At 35.6% G+C, this 20,390-nt stretch overlaps 1 protein-coding gene across 1 annotated transcript in view; it reads left to right on the top strand.

Moving 5' to 3' along the window:
- Positions 1-20,390, top strand: part of WDR27 (WD repeat domain 27) — a 73,865-nt gene that overhangs the window by 28,631 nt on the left and 24,844 nt on the right. The window contains exons 21-23 of the mRNA XM_030944745.1: positions 13-110; positions 9,339-9,441; positions 19,248-19,346. Coding sequence (XP_030800605.1) covers positions 13-110; positions 9,339-9,441; positions 19,248-19,346 — 300 coding nt within the window. The remainder of the gene's footprint in view (positions 1-12; positions 111-9,338; positions 9,442-19,247; positions 19,347-20,390) is intronic.

Here is a 20,390-nt window from a genome sequence, read left to right as displayed (position 1 = left end):
ATTGTTTTACAGGGATCATCCTACAGCACTCAGCAACCTGTAGCTTACAACCTTTTCCTGACCACAGCTGCAGGTGATGGCATCAAATTGTGGGATTTAAGAACACTGAGGTAAGAATGAATTAGGTACCTTGGAATAAAAAGCTATATCTTTATCTTGCTCAAGCTTTATCTTTATCTCTATATGCTTTATCTTCATTCAGAATTCATACTTGCTCTCATATACCAGTAGAAATTTTGATGTGGAATCTGAACTACAGGTTAATTGAAGTTTACTAGTTTTTAGAGACCAAGCAAAGTGCTCATTCCACATTAATAGTTAGTTATGTGGAAGCCATTAAATATTTAGGATTTATCACCTATGTTTACCCACATTTGTAGATCTAATCGTATATATATATAGTGGTGTCATGAACTGAATGCCAATGGTATTTCCAAAACAGCATGCCATTACTGCTAAAAGAAGTAAAATCTGTGATCTATCTTTTAAAATATAAGCCAATTGCGACAACAGTTTTAAAAACCACATATGTAGTGCTATAAGTTTGCATGATACATTACCATAAACTCAGAATTAAATGCTACGCTGTTTCCAAACACCTTTCAGTTTTGGGAAAGCCTTGGGGCAAAAGAATAGAATATCAAGGAGGGAACATTGCTCAGGAAAAGTAATACCTGGGGCAAGCTCTGTTGTGGAGGCCAAAAGAATTATGTTTGAAAGAAAAGGGGATTGGGCAGGAGGATGTTTAAGCTTCAAAGAATAATTTCCTATTTGCTTTCTGTGTATGTAAATATATCTATGGAAAGATGTCATATAATTTTTCTAGTACTGAATTTTCTATTTGGGCAATGCTTAATGAGCCTTTCATTTGTCTCCATCTTTCTGTGGTAAGAATACATTAAATCTATAGGGGGCATATATGTTCTTTTCAAAATCATTGCTCTATTACCTTCACTCAATGCCAGAAAATAATGAAACTAGAAACTGCTGGATTGGAATATGTTACCTTCTTATGTTTTTCTAATAAGCTGCTCAAACTCTGTTGCTGAAGAGTAATGAAAAAGTAGAAAGCTTTTCACAGATCACTTATCTGTCTCTTTGTTTCTAAATACTAATATAAGTAAAGTCAGTGAATGGTAAAATAGTTAAAGTGTAAAATCTGGGCAATCAATTAAATGAATATGTCTTGAGAAGAAGGAGCAAATTTATGTATGTTCTTGCTGTATATTTAATTTGGCTGGGACAGTGTATTCTAGTATCCACTGTGTTTTATTAGCCAAGCTTCAAAAAAGTAGTTCAAGTCCTTAATGACAGATATTTTAAGGGTGCTTGTGAGGTACTATGTATATGTGTGTGTTTGTTACACATTACACAGTGATCACTAGTATTAACTCTTGTGGAGAAGAAATAGAAAAAAATAAATAATTGCTTTTCTCTTGTTAGCAATTTTCAAGGAAAAAAAACCAAACAAACCACATTTTTTAAAATGAAATTTTCTGCCATTGCTCATACCAGAGACTGAGTCCTCTTTATTTTAAAATCTGTTCCTGAGTTCTGAAAAGGAGTGAAACTGTTCAATTTTTCCTATGTATTCACCAGGTGTTTTTCACATAAATAAATTTTAAATGTCTAGGTTTGGAAAGGTCTGTTTGAGCTTGGAACAAGTCTCTACTAAAGTGTTAGGTCTACTATAGTTACACAGACTGAACACTTTTGCTTTTTTTTTTTTTCATAAGTTTTGTCCAATCAAATCCAATCCATCCCTTGCACTGTTGAGTACTTAGAGGAGAGATTAGTTGCTAAACAACCTTGTGGTGGGCCAGTACCTTTAATCTCTTAAAGTTGTTGATTTGTAAAGTTGGTGCATCAACAACTGTTTCCAGTCTCTCTGGAATGACCTGCCTTTGTTTTTCCTTTGGGTTTGCCAGAATAGGGTTTGTTTAGTGAAATCTTTATCCAGTGTTCTTGCAATATAGCAAAGGTAAGTCCACCTTCTCATTTATATTATTTGCAGGGTTGTGGATAGTAACACTAAGTCCAAGATCTCCACTTTATTGTTTGTTGATTTTGTTCTAAATATTTTCCCTAGATGTCCACAGTGAAAATTGTTTTGCTTTTCTTTAATCTGTTTGTTGCCCTTGAGAATCTATCCATTGTTACTTTATTTAAAAATTCCATAAAGTACAACATTTTGATTAAATAAGGGAGAAAAATCCCTTCAGCACGGTGCTCTTCAAAGCTGCTATTGAAAGCATGGGAAATAATTTGCAGAATAACTGCACAATTCCCTTGGACTCTTAGGGGTTTTTTATTCTTTTTTTTTTTGATGGTGGTTCCTTTTCTTTTGACATGCATTCCTTTTCTCACAATTGACTGAGAAATCATAGCAGGATGCTCCGGTTCTTTTTTGATCTGCAGAGATTAAATCTACAAACAGGTTAACCTGGCCTATAGCTTTATAAGTTTTGGATATATTAATATTTTTGCTTTGAGTTCTACAAATTTTTTGCTGTCCAACCTGTGTTATCAAATTAAGATTTTTTTCCCAGTGAAAATTCATTTAACTTTTCTTATGTTCTTGAATTTGGTGAAATTATTTAGCAACTTCAATTTTCATAATCTTTACTGGATAAAGCAGTGAGTTTGTCTGTCTCTTTCACTATTGATGATCTGGAGGCATTCCAAGATTCCTTCAGAGAGTGCCAGAACGTCTCATGGGTTCTTCTGAAGGTGGTACAAGAAAAGACATTTTAACTTTCTGATGTTGTCAGCCAACCTCACACAGCCAGGTCATCTTGCCAGTAAATGAGGGAATCTTGGACACTGCTAGTGGCTTTTGGATTTACTCAGACTCCTGCTCCATTTGCTTGGAAATGCATGGATTTGTAAAGTTTCATCTGAAGATGTTGAATATTTTTTATAAATCTTCTGCATTCTCCTCATTTATAACTAAAGCTAAGAAAAGCTCCAGATGATCTACAAAACAGATTTAGGAATAAAGAAGCAAGGAAAAATAGTTTTTCTTGGAAGAAGAAAACTATGGTTACTCTTCTTCCAGGTTAGGATAATGAACTATGAGACCATATGAATACATGGTTTAGAGTAAGATAATGACCTTTGACCAACTTCCAAGATATTTTGAAGAGCAATTTAAGTCTATATTGTCTAAAAGAATGACTACTTGGAAAACAAGTAAAATTACTTTCTCTTGTGTCCAAGGTGAAAGCGGTAAACACATGAGTTAGGCTGAGATGCTGTGGGAATCTGAATGAGATGGACATTATAGTCACCAGGTTTAGGATTCCCAAAAAAGACTCAGAAAAGCATTTAATGATCAGGAGGTGTAAAAAGTTAATACATTCTTACATTTTTGAAGGAGTTCTTTGTGAATGAGTTCTTTGTGATGAAACCTTGTAGACTCATTCATCTGTAAGACACAAGAAACTTTACCATCCTTTCTCATGCTGCTGTGTGTATTGAATGTGTTTTGGAGACATTGCTGCTCTTACTGAAGTCAGGAATCTGGCATTGATTTATACTCAGCCATACCTGTTGTCTCCACCAATTAAATTTAATATCTCTGAAAAGTCTGAATTGGAATGACACAAGTTGCTGAGTCCTTTAAGCCACAGAGGCCAGATATATCAGAAAATTCCAATACACTAAGCCTCCTTGTCTGCCAGTCGCGCCTGTGTTTAGTGGCTGTGCTCATGAACATATAGGGCAGTGAGATGTACTTTGGCATCCTAGTGCTGTAAAACCAATGCATAGAAATAATATAGAAACTTAGGAATTAATGAACATTAATTCCCTTACACAGTAAACTCATAACAACAGGAAGTATCAGACTAGACTAAATACCAGCTGCTTTAATATGTTTATATATCACTTAAATTTCATATGACAGGTTTTAATTCTGCTTTACCAGTCTGAATCCTTCCAATTTCTCACTTCCTCCCACTTGTAGATTAGATAATTCTGTGCTTGAAATGTACAGAAGGAAGGATATTTCTTTCATTCATTCTGTTAGGAGGAAACTCTAGATTCATAGGGTTGCACCCTTCACTTTGTTAAATCCATTTAGAATATTAACTAAACATTTAGAATATTGGCTAAACTTAGTAGCACCAGCTCACTAGCAAAGTTATGTGAATACAAATATCTTCATGACTGGATGATAATGAGAAAAAGTGTGCGTCCAATTTTCTGCAGCTTCTCTTGCATGGGTCATTCGAAGGAGTCCCCTTCCTCAAGAGAGGTTTTAGAATGTGAAGTAGTGTAAAATTTTCTTCCCCAAGGCAGATTTCAGATTCCTTATAAGCTTTTAGGTACTGATGTGGACCTTCCCTGCTCATCAGTAAATTATGGCTAAAGCTATCGTGCAATAAAGCTTTGTCCTTCTTTGTGTCAATAATTGTGTGACCTGGCTTGACATCAGATTTTCAGATGCATATTTAATCAAGTTACCAGCTGCACTGTGAGGACCCTCACTGCACCACTGGGCCTTACTTGCCCTGACCAGCCTTGGAATCCCACCCATGAACTCTGATCCTTGCTTCAGGCTGTAGAAGTCTGTAGAAATGATCTGGCAGAAGCCATATGAAGTTCAGCAAGGGGAAGTGCAAAGTCCTCTTGGCACCCAATACAACCCCCATGCACCAATATATGCTGAGGGGGGCAACTAGGTGGAAAACAGCTTTTCAGAAAGGAGACCAAGATGAACATGAGCCATAAATGTGCCCTTGAGGCAAAGAAGGCTTATCTTGGACTGTATCAGGAAAAGTGTTGCCAGCAGGTTGTGGGAAGTGATACTTCCACTCTCTTTAGCAGTGGTGAAGCCTCAGTGGTTCTATGTGAGCAGTGAGGTTGGATAAGATGATGTTCAAAGTTGCCTAACAACCTCAACCATGATGTCACTTTGTGATTCTATGAAAATAGCATATTTTTTTTACTTTCCACAGAAAAGGTAGGGTATGGGAAACTTGCTGGGGGAGCTGATGTGATATTGACTAAGAGAGCAAGATGTCCGATAACAGCTGAAATTGAAAGTGAATTTAAAAGGCATTACAGGGACAGTTGTGCAATGCTGCCAGATGTGCTGTGTTTATTACCTACCCAGAAATTGTGAGAGCAGGGAAGAGTTAGTACAGCCCAACTTGGAAGTCTGGGATGCTGCTATGGTAGTGTGAGGAGGTAGATGTAGTAGATGCTAGATTACTGTTGTAGGTAATAAGAATAGCAGCGACAAGGTTTTAGGAAGAGCTCCCAACACCCAATCCACTAACACCTATGGTGGTAGGAGCTGCCTGCCTCTGACTCATACTCTGATCAGCTGAGAAATGGAAGTTCAGCTGTTGAACTATGCTGTTTGCTGCTGAAACAGCCATTTTTCATCTCCTGAAAAAAACCAAAAAAGGCAGTGGGTGCTTATTTGGACCACAGTGAAGACTTGAGTCTTGAGAATATTGAACTACTTGCGCATACTGAATTGCTTCAGCTGAATACTCAGCTGCAGGATAATGCTTTGATGTATGATCCCAGAGAAAATCAGTTTCACCTTCCTTCAGCCTCTGAAAGAATCTACCAGTTGTATGCAGGTAGTATTAGACATTAAGGCAAAATCTCCAAATAGTGTTATGATGCTGTGCCGCTAGATCATAAACTCCTCCGGCAACACGTTTTACCAGAATTCCCACAGCCACAGGGAACTCATCTCATACTTCTTCTCACATTTGCACTTTGAGACTTTAGAGTCAGACATGCAATTTGAATTTTGAGATACTTTTCAGTTTGCATCTTCACTGTGAACTAGCTGCTCGACATCATCCTAAGCAAGGTAGAAATATACACATACTCAGAATTTGGTTACTTCTTGGTTTCTTCTGAACATGAGGATACCATGGTTTGCCATCTTTTTTTTATTTTCCTTTTTTTTTTTCCACCTTGGAGCTTTTGAGTCTAGTTATCCAGATTATGAGGGATAAAAGAGTGTCTGGGGTTCCTCCAAGCTTGGGGCTGAAGATATATGAAAGTATAGAGGATGGGGAACACAGAGATGTGGTCCCTGCTGGATGCTATGGTGAAAACATTGGGAGTTCCTATGTAAAGAGTTTGGTGTTTCAATGAAATGAAACCCACGTGTTCAGTACATCTAAGGCGCCTGCTACTCCTACTGTCAAGTTATGCTCTCATTTTGCAGAGCCTCAGTAGATCTGCTGGTACTGAAGAGTTGTGAACAAATACCAGAGCACTGGCACAAAGTAACAATACAAATGAAAGCAGTTTAAAAAAATCCAAACCGCAAACTTTTGTTTGCAGTTTTGGTTTTTTTTAGTGCATCAAGTAGAATGAAATAGACTTCTTTGTGAGAGTATTCTCCTATTTATAAAGAGATACACATTCCAGTACCTTTCCCTTCCAAAGACAGAAAAAAAATTGTACTTATTTTTCTAATGCTATTCAAGTTTTTTTGCAACATAAGAAGATACATATTTTGGAATGTAGACTAAAAGATGTACAATGAAGAACATAGGGAAAACTTGGCTGTTTGCTGTCCCATGCAATTACCAGATGTTTGTCATGGTAACCCCTGAAAAGCTCTGACCAGTAAAGCATTCTTAGGAGGCTGGAGAGCATGCCAGCTGGCCACGTAAAGCCTGCAACATCCAAAATAATTTGGATCACCACCTGTTGCTACTTAAAAAAATAGAATAAAAAAAATGCCTGAAAGAAGACAATCCCTAAAATATGCTAAAATCATACACATAGTATCTATCTAATAATGCTATGGTTTTTTGTCCACTTTTTTCCCATTGCTGTGATACCTAATTCTACTTAATTCTGTGGAAAGTTTAATTGGAATCAGTTTTGTTTTTTTTTAATGTGTGTAGTATTTTGAGAGGTTGGGGAAATAGCTGAACTTGTAATGGAACATATATCCTGATATAATGGAAAAGTTGAACAAGAAAGCAATTAAGAAAATGGAATTGAGTGTATTGGTTATTACTGTGGCTGCACTAGCACAAGGAAAAGGGCACTATCCTATGACTGAGACATTGCTTTATACTGCTGTGGCATAGCAGAGAAAAGATCTGTGAAAACCTTGGAATCCTGTTAGTTCTTACATATCTATTTATAGGTGAAATATTCGAGTTATTGGTCACAAATACAGAGATGTTTCTTTTGAAAGGATTTTTTTGCAGTGTTTTATTGGGAGTCTCTTCTGTGAAGAAGACCCCATTGAGGAAATTATCTTTTACAGGCCCTGACAATGAGGTCTTAACCATTTAGAAGTAGTCCTGATGATCAGTGCTCTGCTTAAGGAAGAATGGTGAAGACACCTTTGGAAGCGACAATGGATACAAATTTTGTTTATTTTTCTCATGAAGAAATTTCTTTCACATGATGCTGTTGTATCTCACAAGTATAAAGAGAATTTTTTTCCTCAAATTCTCTATAAAAAGGCACTCAGAAAAAAAAAAAATCTTCCTGAAATTTGCAAACAGTGCACCTGGGACTCGAGGCTAAGTTGTGGGAGAGGTTTACTCTAAACAATAAATAATGTTGTGTGGATGCCTAACTGAGGAGGAGAATGCTGAGGAGACTGAGGTAGCAGAGGCAGGTTATTCAATAGACCACATGTGGCCATTGGTTACTGAAAGTCTCTCAATATTCTTGTGAAAAAATGAAGCTGAAAAATGTTTTTAAATCTTAGTCACAGTCATTGGGTATCTTCATAAGTTGCTCCTCTTGAACTGTAGTGTTCTCTTGAGTTGGGTTATTTTAGCAGTTTCAGGATAGAACTTTTCTGAGGTGAAGTGTCTGGTTGCTGTATGCTCAAAAGGTCTGTTAATATCAGTAGTTTTGTTACACAGAATACACTAAAGTTCAGAGTTAGACTCTATAAAATGATGTATTTTCATGCATTCAAACGTATCTCTTCTATGCTTTAAGAAGTGATAGCAATTAGATCAGTCACAAAGTAGTGTTTTTGTTTAAGTATGTCTGTTTCACCTGGGTGAATGAAACCAGCTTGGCATTTAGTACATTCTTACACATACATGTGTGTCTACAACAGAACAATATGGTATAAAAATTAGAGCTTTCTGCACATAGGTTCTGTCAACTGAATTTACTTAGCTTCTGTGATTTCACTGGCCAGGAAAACGTGTATATCACAGGAGCTGGCAGGAGATTTTACTATTTCAAATTTGTTCTTGGACCTAGTATGAATTACAAAAAAAAGAATATATGACATCTGCATTAGGGTGAAGTATGTGAATTTGTTTTGTAAGAAGGGTAGGTTGACAGTATTCATAATACAGGCAAAAGAAGAGTATAGGTTATTATAAATCTTAAAGTTTTAAAATAATTCCTCAAAGGTATAAAAATAAACTTCTGAAATGAGGTGTGCATGTGTAAATCACAGGTCTGAATGGTGTTGAAAGTTGTATTAAAATATCTTTTAATATTAAGGAAAACACTAAATAATATTTTTTAACATTAGTGTTGTGTTGACTGCAAAGCTATCATGGTTCTTTACAACCATGTGGTGCTTTTTAGGTGGATATTAATCTTCAACTCATTAAAAACATTATTATTTGTAAATGGCCCAAGTGTGCTCAGCTATTTAAAACTTACTCTAAAATGCTTCTTGCAATATTAACATGGAAACTAAGAAATTAATTCCTTGCATTAATTTTAAATCCATTCCTACAGATAGGTAAGAAGTTATCTACAGCTATAGAAGAGAGAGAGCTACAGAGAGAGAGAATTTCTCACTTTGGAATGTTTGGATATTGTCTTTCTTGACTTACCATATACAATAAATTAATATATGGAATAGAAATTCAAATAGGCAACAAAGATGAAATATTCAGATTTGGGTGTGAGAAAAGCAAGCAATAATTATTTATGCCATGATTCCACATACCGCATCTTCATTTGATATAAATAACTTGAGGGAGATTTATAAATCTTCATGGAGCAGACTTTCACAACACCTTTCCCTTAGCTAACCAATAGACATCACAGCTCCTCCTCTCTAATTAGTAATCATGTTTCTATCCCTGTAAACTAAACATAGCCAAAGCATGGGATTGGTCATTGTCCTGGGGCAGTTTTGTCTGTTCATTTGATTTTTAGTCATTGATGTTCTTTCTTCAGTGTCTTCCAGTTTTGACAAAATCCTACTGCTGATATATTTACAACTTTATTTGTAGATTTGCCATAGTTAATTTGTAGACTAAGAAAAACATGATACCAGGAGGATTTTGTGAAAATGGCAGTAAAAGAGGTAATTTTTAGTTGGTGTTAATAACACTGAAACTTCTCTGTAGATGTGAACGTCGTTTTGAAGGGCACAGTAGCCGCTGCTATCCGTGTGGAATTGCAGTGTCTCCCTGTGGACGCTTTATAGCCAGTGGATCAGATGACAAATACGTAAGTACTTTTTGCTTATTTTTCCTCCTAAACTACAGGAACTACTCATATTATATCTAAACGAGTATTTTCAAAGGATTCTAGGATTCATCTTAATGTGCATTACTGGAATCTGTGATACTTCTGCATAGTTCACTCACATGTAGCAGTTGCATATGATTCATGATTATTTTGTCTGAAAAATCCCAGAGCAGCTAAATCTTAGCACTCAAAGTAATTGTTAAAAGATTTTTTCTATAGGTTTCCATAATATTTGACTCTGAATTGTCATGTGCCATCAAATATGAGGAGAATGGTGTTCCTTGTAGCACAGCTTTATATGTTGTGTATATATCTGACCAGTAGGAACTCTGTAGCAAATACAAATTAATTTACTTAAGTTCCCAAATACAGGGTGATGAATCTTATAGTATGGCTAGAAAGCCATGAACCAATCAGCTGAATAAAAAATGAGAAGTCATTCAACTGGAATTAGTACTTTCTGGACCCTTTGTGTGTGTGTTTTCTCCCCAGACAGGTTCTCTTCTGAATCAATGTCAATAAAATCTAATTATTTAGAGATGAATCCTGAGTGAATGTGTATTGATACCTTTTTGAGTTTGCACCTAATTTTAACTCAGTATGCCTGCAATGTTAGCAGAATGTTTGTCTTGCTGTTTGTGAAGAAATGGAAGATTGCTAGATGGTACTATGGGCCTTTGAAACTGGACTGAGGTCATGTTCATTGCAAACACATCCTTTCAAAACAGCTGGGTAGGAATGCTGTTGAAATTTATTTTAGGTATTTCTAGGTTAATCATCAGAACATGACACAGAGTTTCTGGTCAACTTCAAATTCAGAACAAGAGGAATTTACTCTTCTGGCTAGTTTCAAAATACTGGCTCAAATAATGTGTGAAGGTTAGAGATTTTATTGGCAGATTGCTGGATGTTTGGCAATAGGTGTTGTGTTCTTGACATTTTCATGATAAAACATTTTTTTCAAGTTTCTGGTAAATACCATTTCAAAATGTAGCTTGCAATACAAAAGAAAGGCTTTTTGCTTTGTCTGTGAAGAAATGCATCTAATTTCATCTCAGATCATTATATATATGATATACTAATATATTTATTTGAGGCTACTAATTAAAGTTGCTTTTGAATTGTATAAAAATAGGCACAGTCACAAGACCTTTTTGTCTTCTCTTTTGTACTAAGGTATTTGTTTGGAATTAGTGCTGATTCAAGGAAAGAAAGACAGCATGATTTTGTCCCAACTCCAAATTCTTGGCACATGGTGGGTCATCAAAGGAAGCCGAATAGCTGGCACACATCCTGCTCCAGTTGGCATGTGGTCCCTGGTGGGCACAATGCCAGTCAATACTTTTTAGTCTGGCTCCTGGGTTGGAATTTTGCATAATTTGTGTCCTATGTCTGTAGAGAACTGTCATTGTTCTTCTTGTCCCCTCAGGAAAACTGAGTCAAGTTTTGGACTCTTGCTTATACTGTACTGTTAGGAAAAAATGCAGTTTTGGGGCATTTTTTTAGGAAGCTTCCCTTTGAATTGTTGAGGCTGGATATACTTTTGTGCTTCCTTTTGGAACAGAAAATTGAATGCTGCACTGAATAGTCCATTCATATTTTTCAACTAATAGCTTCCTGACAGATGGCTTAATGTGTGACTGGGACAGTTTTAATAGTATCAAGGAGTCACATATTTCTGAAGATTATATGAATGAATGTCTACTGGAATAAGCTGCATAAAAATCAGTAGCGTGGATACAAAGTGTTATCTTCAAAAAGAGCATTCTGGAAGTAGGTTATGTACCTTTCCATTGAGAAGCAGCTGCATCTTCAGTCATCTTGGAGTTTACTTTATCAAGTGCAATTCTTGCACCCTGTAGTTAACAAATGTGATTGATTTTAAAGCCAAAAGAGGCATAATTGGAATACAATTGAGAGACATTGACCCTAAACTGCCTTTTGTATTTCACAATATCTGAACTATTTGACAAAGAGGAATATTTTGTCTACAATGATTAATAGCAAAATCACATTCCTACAGAACATAGAAACAGCAACCCAAAATATGTTATTGTAAGAAAAGAGATGAAAATTCTGTCTGCCTTTTTTTCTACTTTGAGGGTGAATGACCTATTTTATATAAGAGCTTGATGTAGCTTTTGTGTGGCTGAAGTAGCCACGTGTTCTTATTTCAACTGCTCTGGTGCATGTTAGTGTGAGACTTGTAGATACTGTAAATTGGGGTTGAAAGTGTTTCCCTAACTGATTACTCCAACTTCTGCAAGAGAACCTTTACCAAGACCTGTGTAGGACCTGACAGTCTGATAAGCAGGTAACTAGAATCCTGGTTTTGGACTGTGATTGTCCTTTCTGTAATTAGTTGCGACTAGAAAATATAAAAGGTTAACACTTCCAATGCCAAATATTCTCTGCATCCTAAATAGCATAAGGTTACAAGTGAATTTAGTTGACTTTTGCTTAACTGAATACACATAATATTGTAATTTCTAACTATTTTGCAAGTGGATAGTCTCAGGTTTCCGACTATCAATATTATCAAGGAATTTGGACCTTAATATACCTTAATTGGATTTAGATTTCCATTTTGCTGGGCTCTATACAAAACTGTTTACCTAAAAATTTGTTGACTAAAGCAATCTTAGTGTGAAAAGACAAGAAATATCTGGACAGTGTGAAATGCTACTTTTTATAATAAAAAGAACTCATTTTCTTTCTGTGCTATGTAGTTCTAGTTAGCTGTTTTACTTTATGTTTAATTAGCCACTTAATTTTTGTCTTTGAGGACATTAGGGCTTCTCTGAATAAATTCCAAGTTTCCAGAAATGAAGTAGGAAATGAAGAAATAAATATTTGTCTCTTTAATTGCTTTCAGACTCATTCTTGCTAGTTCTCTTTGAACTGTAGACTCTAAGAGGCACATTTTGACCCTAGTGCTGAAATTCTGACATAAAACTCTGTCCATGCCGAATCTCAAAGCCTGTGTTCATAGCTCACACAGACTGACCCATATCACAATCCCAGAAGTTTTTCAGCATAGCAAGTTGCTGCATGAGTAACAGAAAATACATGGGTAATGTATGAAATTCTCTTCCCTTTTCTTTTTACACTTTTCAGCAAAACCTAGGATTTTCCTTACAACACTGTCTTTGAAACACATTTTAAATTCAAGATTAAAGTTATGCCTTCCAACTGTGAAGGCACCAAAGCTTGAAGCAGTAGCCCATAGGGCATCATCATTGAAAGGAGTAGCAGGAGACAGGATAAAGCAATTTGGTTCTTATACATAACATCAGTCTAATAACCACTTGTGAGTCCCTGAATATTAACCTTCATGCAAAATTTGTTTTAGAGTAAGTTCTCATTATACAAGTGATGCTGGAAGGTGATACTGGTCCGGGGGCAAATCCAAAGAGTTTTGTAAACCTGTGAGTGGTGGCTGGATGCAAACCCAGACCTGATATTTTTTGCAGACTGAGTTATTTTCAGATACAAGATTCTGCATCAGGCATAACAAACTGTAGACTTTGTTTATAGTTGACACCTTAATTTTAGTAGCTACAGAGATTGATATTCCAAATAAAATATCAATGCTGCTGAGCAATATACCATAATGCTTTACTACTGGAAAAATACATTTCGGAGTTGGGCTGCCAGCACTCTGTACATCTACTCCTCTTGTGCTGCACTACTTCCTAATGTAATCATTGCCAAGAAGATTGTATTTCTCAACCCCTCTAAATATATTATTAGCCACCCTAGTCTTTCTGTGGCTCGGTTCTGACTTATAAAATCGAGATTAGGAATGGTATCTTTCTTCTCTCCTCTTGTCTTTAAGAGTTTAGATGAGGCCTGTCTCAGTTTCTTACTGTTGCGCTCAGCTGCTTTGATCTTATTTATATGAAATACTTCCATCCTTGTGTGTCTGTGGTGTGGTAAGCTTTAAAATTGCATCTGATTCGATTAAAAATGACATAAAATTATCTAGATACCAAAGAAGAAACACCTCAGGAAACCCCAAAAGTGAATGATAAAATTGTGTGGTTGATTTTCTCCCTTTAATAGCCCACTTCTTAGAACTTTTGAGGTACTAATAATGCTAGGTAAAAGACTACAAATGAGGGAGTTGGCAAAGATATTCTGATGTAGTTGTATGTAAATGGATGAGATAGGACTAGTTAATAGTCTAGAATGCTTTTTTCCGTATCTCTTGGGAGTGTGTCTTGGAGGCATCACTAAGGTTTAAATTAGGTATATTTGATATATGATGAAGTATGCTTTATTACTTTATTTGGAGAAAAGAGGATATTTTCTTTACCAAAAAATTACTTTTAGAAATGTATGCTATTGGTATAGTATTGTATTTGTTGTCTTGGTCTAACTTCATACCAGAGGGCTTGCAGAACAGAATGTATTGTATGAAGCAGTGGTAGCAACTATCTGAAGCATTTTGGTTCTCAGTGTAATTGGTATTCCAATTATATATTACTCAAGTTTTATCTTATGTGTCCATACTGTTTAACTAAGATAGGCTTTAACAGGAAACATCTGGAGAAAACAGCATTAGTAATGTTTACAGTGGAGAAGACAGGACTGACATTGCTTGGCAGAACAAAATCCATAGCAGAGAATGAGTGACAGGCTGTGACAGCCTCTCTGCCAGCTGTTGATGGAGAAAATCTACCCCTTTCCAAAGAGGAGCACAGTTTTGTTTTAGTCTTGAATCTGAGGTTTTTTTGATTCCTTGGTAACGTGGTTGGCTGTTAGGCCCTTTATCCTAGAAGTGAACAGATAAATATTGCTTTCTCGATCGTACAGTCATGACTTCGGGTATGCTGATACTTCACTGTCCTTTTGGATATATCTTTGAAGATGACTGAAAATCTTGGCCTTTGTGGGTTATTTTATGAAGCATGGAGTTATATGAGTATGAGCACATTGATTGTTCTTGTGTGCTTTATGATCAGTTCAGGCTATTGCTTATCTAGGCCAGTACACCTCAGACCTGACCACCACAAAACCAGATTAGCAGCTGAGAGAGATGGAGGATGATTTTCTGATGGCTATAGATGTATTGTTGTTTAACTACTACTGAACAACATTTTTTTTTTCAAACTGTGTTTTATGAGTCTGTAATTTGTTACTATGTTAACATTTAATTTTGCTAATGCTTTTGAGAGAAAGGAGGAAGTGTGAGAAATTAGCATTTTTGCTAAAGAAAACTAATTTTATAAAAGATAATACCCCATGTTCAACTGTAGACAAAACAGGAAGGTGAAGTAGATATGAATACTCAATGTTCATTTTGGAATGCATACAGCAGTGAGGTGCTAAAAGTGGATATATAGTTTTGTATAGTTTTATATAGTTTATATAGTTTATATAGTTTTATATCCACAGAGCTTGTTTTCTATATGCATACCTCTTGGTCTCAATTCTTGACAGTAGTTGAATTTTGGGTATGATTGGTACATCTGGTACAAACATCTGGTTGAAGGTCCTTTGCAGCATCTGAACCTTTCAGTATTACTATCAGTTAACACTGGTGCACAAGCAGGAAATGCAATTATTGGTACTGTTGATACAGAGAAGAATCCTAGCAGCAGTCAGAAAAGAGCCAAAGTGGGTGTGATACAACCATGCTGCTTCATAGTGAGATGTGAATTCTTAGAAAAAAGTCTTCAACTTATAATTCTGTACTCTGACAACACTGTGTATTCTAAAAATAAAGGCAACCTAAATTCAGTGGTGCATGGTGCTGCATAAATTTCATATTAAAACAAATAAAAACAATGACATGCATTAGGCCTTAAAATTAGCAAATTAAATAGAAATTGAATTGGCAAAAATTACAATTTGGAAGCTTCATAGAAGGGTGGCTTAGAGAGGGAAGTCAGATATGGTTTATGTAATTTTTTTTAGCTAGGAAAATTGAAATGTGTTGGCTATAACTGCCAGAAGATTGATACATTTGAAAAATATCCCCTGCATTTTGAAAGATGACTGATATGTGTAATATTATTTTAATAATAAAGAGCATTAATAATGTTCACTGTCACTCATTTGTTTAGTTATGTCAAAGGAAAATCATATGGAAACTGGGATCTTACAGTAGTGTGAAGTTTCCTATGACTACCAGAAAGAGAGCCTCCATAAGAGTCATTAAAAAGGAAAGGGACTCTGAGGGGGTGTACTGTACTCAACATTTTGGTGCCAGGCTTGATTAGACTTTCCATGCTACCATGTGGTAACTGTATAAGATATCTTGGGACTGAAGAGCATTAATCAGTGCTTAGGATACTTGTGAAATCTGTTTTATTATGTGTGGATTTGGCACCAATACCTATAGTTAAGGTAGTCTAACACTTTCCACTATAATTCTGTTTTCAGTTGCTTATAAGTAAGAATATTTTGGGCTGAAACTTTCCATGCTTGGTGTCTGCTTCAGGTTAATTGTTATTTTTCTTCAGTGTAAGTAGTTCAGGAGCTTTTTTAGCTTGAAATTGAGGAAAAATACATGGTTCAGTGAAATATGTGTCCCAGTATAAATAGAGAATGATGGAGGGCAAGTCAAACACTTATATCATGTACTGTGGGACTATGCATCAGGTTTGATGGCACTGGTGGAAGAAAATGGCCAATAATGCCTTATTAATAACGACAGATGTCTTTTATAAAAACGTGTTAGATTACAAGGGACTCTATCCCTCTGTCAAGGGACTTAAACATTTCTGTCTTCTGTAGTTCATTTGAAATATTAGGAAAAATAGTCATAGCAAAGTGATGACATTGGCCAATCCATGCAAAACACGTGAGGAAAACATCTCTATTTGTGTAAGGCCAAATTAGGTATCTTAGATATCTTAGATATCTTAGATATCTTAGGTATCTTTCTGTTTGTTTGTTAGTTGTGTTCTTTTCCTGTGATCTGTTTGTAAAATACATGCTTCAGCTTAAAGCCACAGCAGCAACAAAGGGTTTTCCTTGAAACTGGTGTTGCTTTTCTGATCCCTGTGCAAATGGTGATAACAAGGAGAATTCTTCTGTTATTAGTCAAGTGCTTATGATTTGCTTGCCCCTCTTTCCTATCCCGGGAGGCTGTAGGAGTATAAGTAGTTTGACACAAATGTTTATGGCCATGGGTTGGACTACGGGGCAATGGCAACAGATGGGAACAAGTTTCCTTTGAAGTTAGAATGTGAGAAAACAGAGGAAAGAATTTACAGTGAAACTGCAGATAAAGCATCAATATATCTAGCACACTCTGTCTACCAATGCAGTAGAATTAAGTAATTTTCCATTTGGATACAAATGCCTCCACTCAAGGAAGGGCCTTTGTCCTTCTTTCCTGTCTCTTGGTACAAGTCTAGGGAAGAAAGCAGAAGCTTATGTATACTTGTAAGGTGCTAAATACACTGTCACACTCTGGGTTACTGAAAACTGACTACTCCAAATGTTCTTCAAATGTCTAGTGAAAGGAAATACAAGTAAGTATGTGGTTATGGGTCCAGGAAACTTCTTTGGAAGCTATTGGTACAGGTAAATTATTTTTACTTTTGGCTGACCCTCAGCAAGAATTGGAAAGGAAATACCAATATCTACTGAATCAGTATTTTTATTAGACAAAATTCGTCTTAATATAAAAAAAAGGGGATTGACTTTGGCTAAAGTCTAAAACATTATATGCACATATGCATTTTGGGTATTGCTGAGTGCTTTGTAGACTGTTTTGTTTTCTTTTTCATTCCATTTGGTTTGCTGAAAATCTGTTCTTCCTCTGTCATTGATTTCGTATTTTCAAGCTTTTTTATTCTTCTGTGGCTAGTGTTAATGGTATCATTTATTATTCAGTTACTGTTATTTCCTTTTTTCTGTAGAGAAGACTATGCTAAAATAATCTAGTAAGTATAGAATAGAAAAACCATTTGGATGACATCAGAAAATACAGCAAAACTAAAATGATGGCAGACTGTAGCAAAAGAATGTTTATACTGGAGTTATTCCTCTTGTTATGAGTGTTAGTTCTGTTAAAATATAATTCTCTTTGGGGTTTATGTTTTATTTTGTTTTAAACTTTTGAAGTTAAAAATAAATGTACTTTCAATCTTTAACCAAGTTAACTTTTATTTAACTTTTATTTAACTTTTATTCTCAGAATCTAGATTGTCACTGGCTAGTTTAAATATCTATGGCTAGAGCTACTTAAAAGAAGCTGGTTTTACCCACTTTTAAATGATGATGTTTTTCTTTTAATCGGATTTTCTTGTCTTGCATGTCAGAATTACTCAGAAAATTACCGTTACTTTTTCTTTCAGCGATTGGAAGAGATGATAGCTGCCACAATGTAATAAACTATTCTTGCACATAGCTAGAGACTCTGCCCCTTTTTCTATTGAACCATAACACCTAAATATTTAAGATTTACAGGGCTTGGAATACAGTACTGGAAAGATGTTTAGCAGAAGCTCCATTAGGATAGGTTTGTACGAGTGACATCCAATGGGCAGGTTGTGTTCCCTGCCATGTTCTGTGTGTTTTGCCTGTTCAATTTGAGCATAGAGTCTTAGTGGTAAAGGTCAGAGGAAAGGGTTTTCCCATACCTGGTCTTTCCCAATGCTTTGGTGGTTAGCTACAGGTGGCTTTCTGCCAGTAGCTGCTTGTCATGACTTTCCTTTGATCCAATGAATCTGGCTATACAATGTGGCAATTTAGAAAGGTGCTGCACCCCAGCCTAATCTCTAGCTCAGGGCTAAGAATCATCTCTTGAAAGGTGGGAGGTAAGGGTTTGAATGCTTTTTAGGCTGAGAATTGTAACTACAGCACCAAATACACTCTTGCTAGATTGTAATTAAGCTGCGCGACTGCTTCACAGCATTTTTGAAAGAAAGGTATGAGCCAAATTGTTGCTTTAGAAACAGTGTGGAAAAGAATAAATTACCAGAATACCTGGGTTTAACTTTGGAGTTTTGTTCAAAAAATAATGAAATATTATCACATCTATTTTACAGAGCGGAACAGGGACATAAAGATTAAGCCAAAAATGAACATGGTCCTTCCCAAATTAAACTGAGGACCTGGAATGGAAAACTAATTTTTACTGGATAATTCTGGCAAAGTTCTGTAAACCACTAGATTATGATGGAAAAATTTCAACTTCACTAACCATGCCTCTCTGTGATATGTTCTCTTGGTTAAAAGATGGAACATGTTTCTTTGTGAATCAGAGAATTTTGTGCTCTTGATTCTTTCTATCATTGACTTTTATTCTTCTCTGCTACTCCTTCCAAAAAAGGGAACTGAAGTCTAAAGAGGGTGACCTGGAACAGAGGCTAGACAGAGTTAAAGGAATAAAGTAAATATTTATTAAAAGACCTTCCAAGGAGGCCTACCCTGGGCAGTACAAGACCTAAACAGATATGAAAGTCATCAATATCTTAGAATTGATTTCTATAATTTGGGATAATTTAGCAAATGCTTAAATTAACTAAAAAAAAAGTATTAAAAAAATGCATTCTTTCCCCAGTAAATTACTAAACATTAGGTGTACTTCAAGAAGCAGGTAAAAAAAAATTACCCTTTAAAAATATTTTTTAAATTATCTTCTGTGGAATTTAAATCCTTTCTTTTAAGTGCAATCTATTGCCTTTCTAAATTAGATAATTCCAATGATTAAAATTTTCTAACTTCTTTGTAGGCTATATATTTAGTGTTCCTACACTATAACTTAATGCTTCAGGAATGGGGTTATTTTTTAACACTGAAAATGCCAACTCATTGTTTTTTAGGCTTACATATATGAAATGCGTTCAAGCACTTTTTTACAAAAACTGGGGAGACACACAGAATCTGTAATCAATGTCAGTTTTAATCCCTCATCTCCACAGGTAAGCAATTGCTTTTTTTTCCCTCTTTGTAATGAAAGCATGTAAAATAACTCAAAGTCCTGAAAGACTTAAAAAACAACATTATTTCAAGTGTGCTGTGTCACGATAGCTATTGAAATAGCTTTATCACAATATTTTGAAAAACCATTACTGTTGTGCTTTGAGCCTTTTATATATCTATAGGTGAAAAGTACTTCAAACAAACTAGGCACTATGCAGAAACAATTTCTACTTGTTTAGTGATCATTGTACCATGTTAACATTACATTACATTTCAGTGTAACGGCTTAATTGCTGTGCAGCAATATATATAAAGAGTTTTGTTTTCTAAGTTTTTTTTTGACACCCAAGCTTCCCTGCAGCTAGTTTATCATGTGAATTCTTTGTATGCTGGTTTTAATCCTATGGATTTACCTTCTTTGTTTTCATGTATTGAATTTGCATTAAAGCCTTATACTTTCTACTTTTTTGTTCCTTACTTTAAAGACACAACAATGGTCACTATATATATTTATGGAAGAGTGGACAGTAGCTTCTGTTTACTTCACTGCCTCCTCACCACTGACAGTGCTTGTTTTTACTAAAGATACTTATGGAGTAAATAAAATCCCTTTACTTGTAGGAGTATTGTAACATTTATATATCTCCTTCCATTTGTAAATATAGATGCTAGGACTTCTGTGATTTTAGAATTTCTGGAAGTTTTATTCCTTATGTGTATATTGTTTGAACTGAGAAATTGTTGATTGCTGTCTTAGGGTGAACAATATGTATTTCTGGTCTTTGGATTCAGCAATGTTATATTCAACCAAATGGTATGGTTTATTAAACTTTATACCCACATGAAGAGTAGTGCAAGGTTTAGCACAGAACATATTTGTGCAAAAAAGGTATACTATAAGAATAGAGCTGACTGTAGTCTTGCAGAATTCTGATCTATGGTCCAGCTGCTGGAATGCATTGTGGTGGAAAATGTCTGATTAGAGTTAAATTTTTAAAAGTCTAGAGGCTCAACTGCAGTAGTAGAGTGAATTAAAGCTTGCA

The sequence above is a fragment of the Camarhynchus parvulus genome, chromosome 3 (genome assembly GCF_901933205.1).
Source record: "Camarhynchus parvulus chromosome 3, STF_HiC, whole genome shotgun sequence".
Lineage (NCBI taxonomy): Eukaryota > Metazoa > Chordata > Aves > Passeriformes > Thraupidae > Camarhynchus > Camarhynchus parvulus.
This window is presented reverse-complemented; position numbering and strand designations above follow the sequence as displayed.